This window comes from Sparus aurata, chromosome 4 (assembly GCF_900880675.1).
Source record: "Sparus aurata chromosome 4, fSpaAur1.1, whole genome shotgun sequence".
NCBI classification, from domain to species: Eukaryota; Metazoa; Chordata; class Actinopteri; order Spariformes; family Sparidae; genus Sparus; species Sparus aurata.
In genome coordinates, this window is record NC_044190.1 from 22,391,607 (window position 1) to 22,406,033 (window position 14,427).

Consider the following 14,427-nt stretch of genomic DNA (forward strand, 5'->3'; position numbering starts at 1 on the left):
ACAGCATTGAAACAACATTTCTATATTGTTGCATTGGTTCCTTGAGTTAAGTGAAAACAGACGGCTTTTACTTGGAGATTGTTTGCAAGCGGTGGTATTTAATTTCCTCCCTCTTCTGTTAGCATGTATAAGACCATTTCTAGTGAATCAGCAGAGTTTTCCCCTCACCCTCAGCCACGAGTCACGTTGTCCACCACTGCTGGCTCCCGTCACTTGAACGCCGAGCTGTAACGCCGCGATGAGTGAAAAATAACCTCTGTGATTGCACAAAGAAACAGACACGACATCTGATCTGTCCTGTGTAGCTTTGAGCCGTGCAGCCGTTTCGCATGTAATTTGTGGATTTTGGTGAAACCCCGTGTCAAAACACCTGGCAGAGATGGAGGCGCTGTAAGACATTCGTCATGTGCGTTAATAGCCGCCGGGGGACAACCGTGAGCCTCACCGGATCTTTTGCAGCTGTACGTTGAGAGGGCACAGGAAATATTTACATTGAAGGCATCAAAGGAATAACTGTGGAGTGATGTTACAGCGGCTCCTGCTCTCCTGTTCCACTTCATTGACACTTGTCCTCAGCGGTATAAGGACATCTCAGCTATTCCAGCCCCTCGCATACATCCCTCTGTGGCATGCACATTAGGCACATGCCTCACACCACTGGATTTAGCAAGGCTTTGTTACAATAAAACTAAGCCCCTGACAACTCTTGTCCATTCTGCTGGACTTCTGAGTATCAGTGGCATGCTTGGGACGTTTTCTGAATACCACGGATGCTATAAGTGACATGTTGGCAGTTTAAGGATTTGGTCTCTCTTACTTACTCTCTACCGTGACTGAATGAAATCGACCACTCTTATGTTTTTGAAGCATTTATATTGACCTTTGGATGCACACAAACAAACCAAAACACAGTAATCCATTCCATCATCAGCTGAAATAAGTCAGGTGACAAATCATAAATTAATCTCACGAATACTGCTACTTTCTTTGACTCTTGGAAACAAGTACAGAATAGTGTTACTTATCAAATAAAAAATAAATACTTGACTTCACACATGAGCTCCCGTCACTTTAGGTGACCAGTAATCCAGTGGTACACATGATGAACCATGAAACATGACAGTGAGGAAAAGCAGATGCAAGATGGTTTCAGAAGAAAAGTAGGGCAATAACAAAAAAAAAGAGATTGTGGGCCAAACAGTTTGTGAAGCAAATGAGGAGTTTCTCTGGACACAAAACAGCCAACATGCAGGAGGTGATGGAGACAACTGGATCCCGTCTTCTTCAGTGAGCAGCTCAATCCTCTCGCTTCTTTGCCTCTTTCTTTTCCTCTTTAGCAATTTGAGCTACAAGACATTGACAGAAGTCGAGATGTAAAGTTACATTTTTAGCACAAATTTAAAAAACAAATACAAACTACATTCCATTCAAGTTTTGCTTAAAATTGTAATGACAGATTTTTTTGTCCATTTGGGGGTATCTGTAACCAGAACACAAAACTGATATGTATATATATATATATATATATATATATATATATATATATATATATATATCAGTTTTGTATATATATATATATATATTTTGTATATATATATATATATATATATACTTTAGGCCTCAGCTTCCTCTGGAACCACAATATAAGTCTTTTTTCCACGTATGCAGTAGTTCTTCCAATGACCTGTAAACACACTTTAATGTGTTCAATTGGTCAACATGGCAATAATATTAACAGAAATATTCACACATCCAGCAAACACAGAACAATATTCACTCTCTTTTAGCTCCGTTTTTGGTCTCCACCAGCTCCACTTTGTTCACCAGCTATATGCTAACTCGGTCCACCATTTTGTTGCGAAGCAGCAAATGTACAGTTTGTTACAACTTTTTTGTTGAAAATTGATGCCACAGGTGCAGCTGCTTCATAAAATGCCTTGGCAAAACAGTGTGGAGCGGGGCTGCATGCATAACTGGTAACATCGTATGTAATTATAAATTATCTTTTAATATAAATGTTATGTTTAAAAAAGGAATATGCAATGCAAGGCGCAATTATTTATACTTGTTCTACTAAAGGTTAAGTAAGGAAGTAAAGTTCTTGTGGAGAAGTGTCGAACATCTGCGTCAGATAATTGTCTTTAAGCGTAGATGATTTGAAAAATCCTCCCGAAGCAATTATCACAGTGTGGGGTAGGGTTGGGTCTAACCTCAGGATCACGGGTTGTTTAGAGCTTGACAGGACAAAACATCAGGTGAAGGGTAAGACTTAAAAGAAGGCGGGAGATGCCCATTTAGGGTGGATGGATCACGGCTTTAAGATCTATTTAAACCTTCAGAATGTGTCCATAGATTCGTGTCAACAGTGCCACGTGACGTTAGGTTTCACTGTTTGTGTTTGTTGTTGCTATAAACTCTCTGATATAATATTTAAGTAGATTCTCATTTTTTTTCTCAAGATGAAGACCCAACGCCCAGCTGGGTACTTACGGCGAACCTCCAGTTTACACTCCACTATGTCTTCTCCGCTGGCGTTCACCGCTTTGCACGTATACACTCCTCCGTCGAACAGACAGGGCTTGCGGATCTCCAGCGTCAGGACGCCCTGCTTACTGAGCATCCGGTACTTGGCTTCATTTGAGATGTCCATCTTGTTCTTGTACCAGGTCACTTTGGGCTAACAAGGCAGGACAAAGGGTTACATCGCATCAGGTGACATTCACTGTCCCCACTGCACAATTAGTCCTGCTCCACCGCTAACAACAATAATCACTGGATTTAAGTGGATGGATACTGTTTCATCGAGGACAGGGTGTTTATTGCTGCTACGAATCCCCTAATGTCTGCATGAAAAGGAGGCAGGGGTGTATGTATGTGCATGTGTGTGTGTCTACAAGGGTTGTAGGTATATTTTTCTATTAGTTTGATAGTTTTTTCCTTTGGTTTTATTCTTTGTTGATGTATTTTGTAATTTGAATAATATAAGTATTTAAGCACTGAAGCTTATTCTTGTATCTCAGCTTCACTGTTTAAAAGCTCTGGAAAAATCCAGCAAGTGGCCCTTGAGTTTGCCATTTCCAAAGTCAAGAGTGAAGTTAATGCTTAAAGGAACACTACTCACTCACCCTCATGCTGATGGATAGTCAAGCAAAGTTTCTTGGCTCACAAAATATTTCTTGAGCTTCACAGCAAAACAGTGTTGCAGGATTCTCCTGGCGCGCAGGTGGTCGAGTGGTTGGAGCGCATGCCATAGACGCAGCTGACCCCGGTTCGATTCCGGCCGGAGGTCCTTTGCTGCATGTCAAATCCCCCTCTCTCTTCCATATTTCCTATCTGTCTACTGCTTAATAAAGGTGTCTATGCCAAAAAATCTTTAAAAAAAAAAGGATTCTCCTGAACAACTGAAGTAGATGGGGGAGATTGGGTGACTTAGAAAAGACAGTGGAAAAGAATGAAAAAGGACACATTAAGCTTGTCCACTCTAATCCAAGTCTCCAGAAGCCTCCAGATCCTAAACTTTTCCAACCATCCATTTTCTTCCACTTATCCGGGGCCGGGTCGCGGGGGCAGCTGTCTGAGCAGGGACGCCCAGACTTCCCTCACCCCGGTCACTTCCTCTAGCTCCTCCGGGAGGATCCCAAGGTGTTCCCAGGCCAGCCGAGTGACATAGTCACTCCAGCGTGTCCTGGGTCTTCCTCGGGGTCTCCTCCCGGTGGGGCATGCAAGGAACACCTCCCGAGGAAGGCGTCCAGGGGGCTTTGCCTTTCGGCTCAGCTCTCTCTTCACCACAACAGACCAATACAACGACCGCATTATTTCGGCCGCTGCACCGATCCGCCTGTCAGTCTCACGCTCCATCCTTCCCTCACTCGTGAACAAGACCCCAAGATACTTGAACTCCTCCACTTGAGGCAAGAACTCTCCCCCAACCCGGAGGGAGCAAGCCACCTTCTTCTGGTCGAGAACCATGGCCTCAGACTTGGAGGTGCTGATTTTCATCCCAGCTGCTTCACACTCGGCTGCAAACTGCCCCAGAACATGCTGGAGGTCCTGGCTCGACGGAACCAACAAGACAACATCGTCCGCAAAAAGCAGAGATGGAATCCAGTGGCTCCCGAACCAGACCCCCTCCGGCCCCTGACTGCGCCTAGAAATGTCCATAAAAATAATGAACAGAACTGGTGACAAAGGGCAGCCCTGCCGAAGTCCAACATGCACCGGGAACAGGTCTGACTTACTGCCGGCAATGCGAACCAGGCTCCTGCTCCGGTCATACAGGGACCGTACAGCCCTTAACAGAGGGCCGCCGACCCCGTACTCCCGGAGCACCTCCCACAGAATGCCACGAGGGATACGGTCGAATGCCTTCTCCAAGTCCACAAAACACATGTGGACTGGTTGGGCAAACTCCCATGAACCCTCGAGCACCCTGCGGACGGTATAGAGCTTGCCCAGTGTTCCACGGCCAGGACGAAAACTGCATTGTAAGTCAGACCTGTTCCCGGTCCTGAATCTGAGGTTCGACTATTGGCCGAATTCTCCTCTCCAGTACCCTGGAGTAGACTTTCCGAGGGAGGCTGAGGAGTGTGATCCCCCGATAGTTGGAACACACCCTCCAGTCCCCCTTTTTGAATAGAGGGACCACCACCCCGGTCTGCCAGTCCAGAGGCACTGTCCCCGACTGCCACGCGATGCTGCAGAGATGTGTCAGCCAAGACAGCCCCACAACATCCAGAGACTTGAGGTACTCAGGGCGGATCTCATCCACCCCCGGTGCTTTGCCACTGAGGAGCTTCCCAACTACCTCAGTGACTTCGGCTTGGGTGATGAATGAATCCACCTCTGAGTCCCCAGCCTCTGCTTCCTCTATGGAAGGCGTGTCAGTGGGATTGAGGAGATCCTCAAAGTATTCCTTCCACCGCCCGACGATATCCCCAGTCGAGGTCAACAGCTCCCCACCTCCACCGTAAACAGTGTTGGTGGAGGGCTGCTTCCCCCTCCTGAGGCGCCGGATGGTTTGCCAGAATTTCTTCGAGGCCGACCGGTAGTCCTCCTCCATGGCCTCCCCGAACTTTTCCCAGACCCGAGTTTTTGCTTCCGCGACCGCCCGTGCTGCCACACGCTTGGCCTGCCGGTACCTGTCAGCTGCCTCAGGAGTCCCCCAAACCAACCATGCTCGATAGGACTCCTTCTTCAGCTTGACAGCATCCCTTACTTCCGGTGTCCACCACCGGGTTCGGGGATTGCCGCCACGACAGGCACCGGAGACCTTACGGCCACAGCTCCGAACAGCCGCGTCAACAGTGGAAGTGGAGAACATGGTCCATTCGGACTCAATGTCCCCAGCCTCCGTCGGGATCTGGTCAAAGCTCTCCCGGAGGTGGGAGTTGAAAACCTCCCTGACAGAGGGTTCCGCCAGACTCACAATACGTTTGGGTCTGCCGAGTCTGTCCAGCTTCCTCCCCTGCCAGCGGATCCAACTCACCACCAGGTGGTAATCAGTTGACAGCTCAGCCCCTCTCTTCACCCAAGTGTCCAAGACATATGGCCGGAGGTCAGATGACATGACCACAAAGTCGATCATTGACCTCCGGCCTAGCGTGTCCTGGTGCCACGTGCACTGATGGACACCCTTATGCTTAAACATGGTGTTTGTTATGGGCAAACCGTGACTAGCACAGAAGTCCAGTAACAAAACACCGCTCGGGTTCTGATCGGGGAGGCCGTTCCTCCCAATCACAGCCCTCCAGGTAACACTGTCGCTGCCCACGTGAGCGTTGAAGTCCCCCAGTAGAACGACGGAGTCCCCGGTTGGAGCACTCTCCAGTACCCCTCCCAGGGCCTCCAAGAAGGCCGGGTACTCTGCACTGCTGTTCGGCCTGTAAGCTGAAACAACAGTGAGAGACCTATCCCCGACCTTAATGCACAGGGAAACGACCCTCTCGTTCACCGGGGAAAACTCCAACACATGGCGGCTGAGCTGGGGAGCTTTAAGCAAGCCCACACCAGCTCGCCGCCTCTCACCGCGGGCAACTCCATGGTGGAAGAGAGTCTAGCCTCTCCCAAGGAGTTGGGTTCCAGAGACTGTGCGTGGAGGTGAGCCCGACTATCTCTAGCCGGTACCGCTCAACCTCCCGCACTAGCTCAGGCTCTTTCCCCGCCAGCGAGGTGACATTCCATGTCCCCATGGCCAGAGTCACCGTCCGGGGATTGGGTCGTCGGGGCCCCCGCCCACGACCGCCACCCAAATCACATGGCACTGGCCCCTTCTGAACCCTCCTGTGGGTGGTGAACCTACTGGAGGGCGGGCCCACGTCACTCTTTCGGGCTGAGCCTGGCCGGGTCCCGCGGGCTAAGACCCGGCCACCAAGCGCTTGCCTGCAAGCCCCAACCCCAGGCCTGGCTCAAGGGTGGGGCCCCGGTAACGCCATTCCGGGCGACGTGAACGACCTTGTTTTTATACTTGTCATCAGGGGCATTGGAACCGCTCTTAGTCTGTCCGGACAACATAGCTCCTAGGATCATTCGGGTACTCAAACCCCTCCACCACGGTAAGGTGGCGGTTCAGAGGAGGATTTTGAAAAGACATTTTTTACTCCCCCTTTTTTTGAGCCAAAATCTTCACTGTAGCTGCGTAGCTAAAAGTGTAACAGCACATACGCCAGCTGAGGTGAGTGCAAAGGCTCGTACACCACACCACAACGAGGGCATAAATAATGTCTGTCCAAATCAATTTTGTGTTTCAGGGCTTTTAGTGACTTGGATAAGCAAGTCTCATGCACCCATGACAGACGGGACTAAGTGTATTTTTTAAAACAAGTCCCCGTCTTCTTCAGTTGTTAAGGAGAATGCTTCAAAGTTGTTTTGCCGTGAAGCTCCATAAATGTTTTCCAGAAGACAAATTTTCACCCAACTTTCCATCATCATGGAGGGTGACGAGATAATGACTGAATTCTAATTTTTGAGTGAACTGAGCCACCACTGACTGAAATAAGTCCTTAAAGTGCTCCAAACAAAATTGTACCAGCTACTGCGATACAGTTGAAAGCTCGAGGACAAGCTACACAGTGGACCAGGAGTAAATATTGAAGTTACTACGGCAGCTATTATCAAAACAGCTTTTAACATCTAAATTCATCCAAGATTTTTTTCCTTTGAACAGAATCACAAACATCTCTTCATGCACATTTTCCATGTAAGGACCCTACTCACCTTTGGTATTCCCCTGACGGAGCAGCTGAGGGTGGCATTGTATCCGGCTATGACGGAGCGGTTCACCAGAGGATGTGTGAACTTGGGAGCCTCTGAGAAGTCATGGTCCTTGTGGCTGGGCGGCTTGTACGCAATACCTGAGGGGACAGACAGACAGACAGACAAAGGTTCTTCAATTCCATTTTTTGCCTTATAATGTAATAGAGTAATATTTGTACTTGCAGGAGATGGAATCAGAATCAGCTGAGTTGTACTGTATTACACACTCTGTGCAGTCAAGAGCCCACCTGTTTTCTGGATGTAAGCGCTGTCTTTTGTGTTGCAGGGGTCCTGACTGAGGCCCACCAGGTTGATGGCATAGACTCTGAAGACGTACTCGTTCCCCATGATGAGGTCAGACACGACGCAGTTGGTTCGCCGGTACTGTTCGTAGACCGTGAACCACTCCTTCATGTGAATCACACAAAAACGTTTCACGTTCGCATGTTCACATTGAAAATATGGTGGGAATCATAATGATTGATGAACGGATCAGATAAATGTTGATTCTGAGCATTTGAAATGGTTTCAATACTGATATTTTGCAGTATTGATTTGTCAAGACCCACCAACTCCAGAGCTAAATTAACTTAGGTGTTATTTTAAACACACAGTAAACAAGCCCTGTTCTATTTATATTTGCATAAAAATCCAAAATGTATATACTCAATTTTCCCTGTGGTATCAAACTTGGTGACGAATAGGGATATTTTTCAAGATATTGTATTGAAGGTAGAAGTTCCGGTGGTGTAACATGGAAACTGAGGACATGTTTATTGGAAGAATGATGTCCATCCTTTCAGGATGGTTTCAGAAACTCAGAGAGGGCCTCGCCAACACCTCATTAAGTGACTTGATGTTGTTTTTTTCCTGTAATATGTGCTTTATATGCTTATATTTACATTGGGCCCATTTTCAGACATATACTGACTCTGGATTTCAACATTCGTATGTCTACATTCGCGCCTGACAATAGAGATGCCATGATTAGCTGATTAATCGATTAGTCGATAGAAAGCAAATCCTCAGCTGTCTCGATGATCGATATATCGTTTACAGTCATTTTTCAAGAAACATTTGCTGTTTCTTGCATCATAAATGTAAGAATTTGCATATCATATTTAACCATAATAACATGAAAAACAGCGTTGTACAATAATGATCTAGAGATATCACTGCTGTGACTTACTATACACCTGAAACTAAAGGAGCTGTGAGCTTGCTCTTAGTTTAAATTAATTAAATTTAAGTGCAGGAATGAAACACGATACGTCTACATTTAAACTACAAGTGTCCCCGGCACTTATCAGCAGTTATCTCTGACATCAAACGGGTTCACAGTACATTGTTATTGGTAACATGATCATCACAACCCACACGCTCGCCATAAAGAGTCGCGAGTGAAATTAATTTGATCTAATAATGACTCCGGTGAAACATGAGCCATCAGCCGACCTGAGCAGCAGAACAATGGCCCTGCGTCACTGAGCAGACAATCCAGACCAGGTCAAGGCTACGAGGATCAGATTAGGACATTCCTGGCCAACACTGTTCCTGGCAGCCCGAGGCGGAGGATGGTGCCAACCGGCCCATAATGCATCACTCCAGGCCCACAGAGGAGACTGTGTGCTCAGCATTGGCTGATTACAGTTTATATATGTCACAAGGGAGGCTGAAATATCCCTCTGTGTCCATGCGGCGTTCATCCTCCCCCATGTACCGACACACACATTCATGTTCATGGAGGCTAAACGGCTGCAATGGATCAGTTTCAGTGAACAAGAAGCTTTGACATGAAACGACGCGTTCACCACAGTCCCTCTGAGAAGACCTCCGAGTCCACTCGGTTCTAAGTAACCAAGACCTGACTTGAGACCAGAGTTAAAACAGCTCCAAATTACTTTCATTTTTATAGTTTCTCATTGTATACAGAATGACTCAAAGCTGCCTCATAATCATCAAAATAGAAACATGTGCACACTGTATGTAAATACAGGGGATATATTAGTGGAATCTTATTTTAATCCATAATATTCTATGACAGTGAGGTCATTGAGAATCAGTCTGATTGTCTTCTGGTCCAATGTGGATGTGTATTTTTTTTAAATGTAACACATCTACATAAGGTTCAGGCAGTTTTTAACCCTACTCAGACCTCTAATGTCACATGAACATACATTGTTAGAAGGTTTATGTCTGGCTCATTGTTCTAAAATGATTTAATCTAGATAATAAATTCTTGCCATCAACATTCGGCTTCTTTGGAATGTAATATATAAACAATTGTAATCTCTGTTGTGAGGCCAGAACAGAGTGGAGTCTCACCATGGTCTTCTTGTCAGCTTTCTGGATGGTGTAACCACTTATTTCACAGTTACCATTGTCCTTAGGCGGCTTCCACTCAAGTGCCACATTGAAGCCCCAGACATCCATGATCTTCAGAGCCTCAGGCGGTCCTGGGAGATCTTAAGAGGAAACACAGCATTAAAGGGGCACTGTGTACTTATAGAGAAGAAATTCAAATTCAGAAATGTAATATTTACAATATTAATGAGGCAATAATACAAACTCAAACTTATTTATTCCTTAACTGAATAAACATGCTGTTCTCAGAGGAAAATGAGCTCCCCAGAGCACAGTTTGAAGCTAAAAAGGTGGCAGGGTCCGCCACATATAAACAAAATTAATACTAAAAATACTTTATTATTTTTTTTTGTTTGTTGAGGCATAAAAGAATCAACATGTGAAGATCTTTCAAAACTACATGGTGCACCTTTAACTGTCTGCTGGCAGAAACACTGGTGAGATATTACTAACATGATTGCTTGAGATTGTATTCATTCATACCGACAGGCAGCTCTCCGTGTGTTCAGTCCTGCTTACCGACAACCTGCAGCATGACAGATGCTGTGTCTTCAACGTTCTCGATCTGCACCTGCAGATCATACTTCCCCGAGTGCTGTCGGTCTGTCTTGCGGATGAAGAGGATGGTGTCCACCTCGCTGTTCCTCACGCTGGCAAATGGGGGCTTCAGAGGCTCCCCCTCTTTGCTCCATGTCACCTGTGGCCTGGGCTTACCCTGCATTACCACAAAAGACAAACGACAGAAGGGTTTCAGCGTGTGTCAGATTATAAATCATACTTTAAAAAAACAATTAACAATGTCCACTGATAAACTGTCTTCAACTACATCTGTGTGTTATCTTTGTGCATTCATTCATGTTTAAAAGCCTTTACATGCTAGCGACGTTGGTATGAATCATTATAATAATGATAATAATAATAATAATAAGGACGTGAGGTCACAACTCATGAGAATAACGAACATCCTGTGTTATATGACAAAGGACATAAAATCATAAAAACAATATGACATGAGTGATCTTGATTGCTCCTGATTTACCAAAGGAGAACTGTCGTTGTTATTTCCATCAGAGCCTCAAATCTCCTCACATCCACCAGACTGCCTTGATAAGAGCAGTATTTTTACCTCACAGAACTTTTGACGTTTTAACGTATTAATACATGAATAGTGGAGTGGACTGGAGCCCCGGGTCAGTCAGCTTAGATGAACCATGTGAATGCAACCGCTCTCTGCCTTTCAGTGAACCATTTAATGCTACACTGCGACCCCAAGGATCCCTTGGGGCCTGTACGCTGGCACTGTTTTTCTACCACACCCTGCCCTGCTGGTAGCTGAACCATGCTGTAAAATCACACAGTGGAGCATACTATTCCTGTTGTTGTCGCTGTCAATAGTTTTAAAGCAACATATTCAGTTATTTTGCAAATCTGTATTGTTTGTTTGTCTCATCCCAGGTGTGTGAAAGCTTTAACTGTGGTGTTTATACTGTAGGAAGTACAGCGTCTTGGTGTTTTAATGATGATTTCAAGAAGGTGTCTGATCGATTTAGCCTGATGTACACTGCACCTGGAATGGGATCACAAGGTTGACAGTGTCTCCCACTTTCCTGATGAGAGTCTGGCGGAGATTTCTGGGGAGCCAGATTTTAGGTCGTTCTGCGAGGAAAGGAAAAGCAGAAAAATCAGAGTCATGTGAGGACTGAAAAAGATCACGTCTCATTAGGGCCGAGGTCAGTGTGTGGAAACTGTCGTGGGTCGGATCGAAAAGTACTGACGCATTATCTCTCTGATGGTGACGGGTTGAGCCAGGGTGGCGGGAGCACTGGGTCCCGCCATGTTGTGGGCTCGCACACGGAACTGCAGCTTGTCTCCGGTGGTGAGGCCTCTGATGGTCAGCGCCGTCCTGTCAGTCAGACCCTCGGTGGCTGGTAACCATTCATCCGCTGCAACCGGAGAACACACAGCACATTAAAAGGAGTTGATTATCACCAGATGTTTGGAGTGTATGTTGGAGAGAAACAACATTTGATGACAGCAAATAAAATTAAAAAGAAATACAAGTTAAGACATCTAAGAGAGAATTCCAGTCACGGTTCATTTAGTCACATAATTATGATGCTGACGGCCTGGAGGCAGCCCTACAGCACGAGTCATTATAGGAGGGACCGCTCAGGCTTTCATCTAAACTGACGTGTTGAAAGAAGCGCGAAAACAATACACTTTTATCTGTAATCTATTTTAACCCAAACTGTTGATAGCTGGTAGCCTTTGGGGATTAAGATACATTGTGAAACGCTTTTTTCTGTGCATCAGCTTTCGTTTGCATGTTCTTTCAAGCCTGTTGCTGACAACCCGTAACACTTGAACAACACTAATTAACACTTGACAATTAAAACACTGTAAATCAATCATGGTGTGTTTTTTTTAATAGGTGTGGCAGAGACACCTATCAGCCACAACATTAAAACCACTGACGGGTGGCATGAATAGCATTGATCATGTGGTTACAGCTCAGATGGGAAAAGCTGGCAGTCATGTGGATGTCAGAACCTGATCATTCAAAGAAGGTTACCACAGTTCTGCCTGTTCAAAATGACTCGGACCTGGACAGTCCTGCTCAAACTAAATCTTTCAAATTGGGGCAACAAAGCTGGTTTAAATCATCGTACATGCAGTAGCTCACACAGGTCATACACAGGAAATAAATACACATGTTTGCAGGTTAATGCACTGAACTCTTTAATTTTTGGCATTTGTGCCTGTATTGACAGCTGTAGTGGTGTGAAACGTAGCTGACAGTCATACTTGAGTAAAAGTAAGATGAGTAAGTAAGTAAGTAAGTAAGTAAAGATGTCATGTTATATCATTACTTTGGCAAAAGGGAACCTGCTTGGCTCATTATTAAATGTGATATCCAGCATTTTTCTGACGATCAGAATCACTATTCAAATTGTCTCATTGTAATCCGACTGCCAATTCAGTAAATTAATTTCAAAATGTGCTACTTTGGCTCCGATGCAGCCTGAAATCTGCAAAGTAACTCGTAACTTAAGTTATCAAAGGAATGTATTGTGTAAAATGTAAAATACGAGTCTTCAGGCTGTAGTGAGTGGAAGTATGGAGTAGCAGAAAAAGGAAAAACTCAAGTGAACTACAAATTCCTCAAAATTGTACAGAAGTAGAGTTCTTGAGTAAATGCACTTACATTCCTTCACTGGATTTCTGACAGTAAGAACCATGGGTGTGACATATGCACCAGGTGATGTTTCCATTATCTCCTAACTTGTCTTCCTGGGTAGAGACTTTTCTCATCCTGTTCCCAGCTGACCGTAATCTGACTGTCCTGTGTGGGCTGTGTAAGCTTTGACGACGTACGCTATTAAAAACCTTCCTAATCAAAGCATGCAGGCGAGAGGCTCCAGCACTTACTGCCCTCCTTGCAGTACTCGACCCCGTAACCCTCGAGTTCTGCCGAGCCAATCCTCTCAGGCCGACGCCACTTCAGCGAGATGCAAGTGTCGCTGATGTCGTCCACGCACAGTCCGATAGGCTCACTTGTCGGGGCTGAGAGTGAAGCAGAGGGCAGATAAAGTGGCCGTTAGTCAGTTAGAGCATTAATCAAATAAATTCTGAATTAAATCACGGACAAGTGGATGAACCTGATCAGGAGTCATTATGCAACATAAGAAGAAAAAACCCTCACAAAGCAGTTCGACAGTGAACATCTCGTTTCACACACACAGTATCTTTAGGAACCATCTTTGAGTGAAGAATGAGAGCTCTTAATGAGAACAGCAGAAGAAATAGAAAAGACACACAGTCACATTCAGCAAACAGCATTAGACACAATCACAGACATCCTGCAGGCCCGCCCACAGAATAAATGAATCTATTAAGAGTGACGTAAATGAGTATTACTGCGTGTAATCTAACAACAGGCTGCTTGATCCCGGCGATATCAACTGTTTGTCTTATCAGTTATCAAAACAGTCTATTAGCCTGTAGTAAGCCGGCTTATGTCATCCCGGGAAAGATGAGCCATCTGACTGACCTGCAGTTCACAGCTGGGCTGAAGTCTAAAGTGCCTGCTGTACCTTCTGTCCCGCAGGGATGAAATGACATGATTTGAGTGCACATTAGAAGACTTTCAGCTACTTCCCACGCACTGCTTTCTCCATGGACGTGCCAAAATCAAACAACCAAGAGTGGAAGGCCTCGTTTTTTCTAGCAAAAAGGCAAATGATGGGGGGTGCCATTTAGCTCAGTTGGTAGAGCAGGTGTCCCATGTACAGAGGCTTTGTCCTCACTGCAGCGACCCTGGGTTCGACTCCCGGCCTCGAGCCCTTTGCTGCGTGTCACTACAACTACTGATGATACATTGAAAATGTCACATCGGACATAGAAGATTGTTACAAGTTAGTCACTCAAATGGTTACTTCAGCACTGATTACTCAGTTTTCATTTTGAGGCAAATGTCAAAGCACATCTAGAGCAGTAACCTCCACCAACAAGTGGATTCATACATTTGTGTTTAAATATTTGAGAGCAATCAGTGCAGCTTGGCTTTAACAGCCCAGTCGTGAGAATAGACTTTTTGGTATTATAAGTTTCTGAAAACCTGGGATACATTCAGATTTGTTCAATGTCCAATTCACATATCTACAAAATGTGTTGTTTTACGTTCACATGACCACGAGCTGACTGATGCCTGAGGAGGAGGCTGAGGGGAAGGTGGTAGCGGTAAATTTGGGAAAGCTGGTCCCTGAGTCAGAAACCACCGTTCAAAGTGGCATTTCAACATTTGTAAGCTTG

The 14,427-nt window shown here is 45.5% G+C and overlaps 1 protein-coding gene across 11 annotated transcripts in view; it reads right to left on the bottom strand.

Moving 5' to 3' along the window:
- Positions 1–864: 864 nt before the first annotated feature.
- Positions 865–14,427, bottom strand: part of mybpc3 (myosin binding protein C3) — a 42,626-nt gene continuing 29,063 nt past the window's right edge. For all 11 annotated transcript variants that reach the window (XM_030415211.1, XM_030415209.1, XM_030415210.1 and 8 more), the window contains 9 exons: positions 13,045–13,179; positions 11,391–11,558; positions 11,183–11,271; positions 10,135–10,330; positions 9,577–9,716; positions 7,500–7,659; positions 7,213–7,349; positions 2,491–2,677; positions 865–1,346 (listed from right to left, as the gene is read on the bottom strand). In XM_030415211.1, the coding sequence (XP_030271071.1) occupies positions 1,297–1,346; positions 2,491–2,677; positions 7,213–7,349; positions 7,500–7,659; positions 9,577–9,716; positions 10,135–10,330; positions 11,183–11,271; positions 11,391–11,558; positions 13,045–13,179 (1,262 nt within the window). In that variant the 3' untranslated portion in view covers positions 865–1,296. The remainder of the gene's footprint in view (positions 1,347–2,490; positions 2,678–7,212; positions 7,350–7,499; positions 7,660–9,576; positions 9,717–10,134; positions 10,331–11,182; positions 11,272–11,390; positions 11,559–13,044; positions 13,180–14,427) is intronic.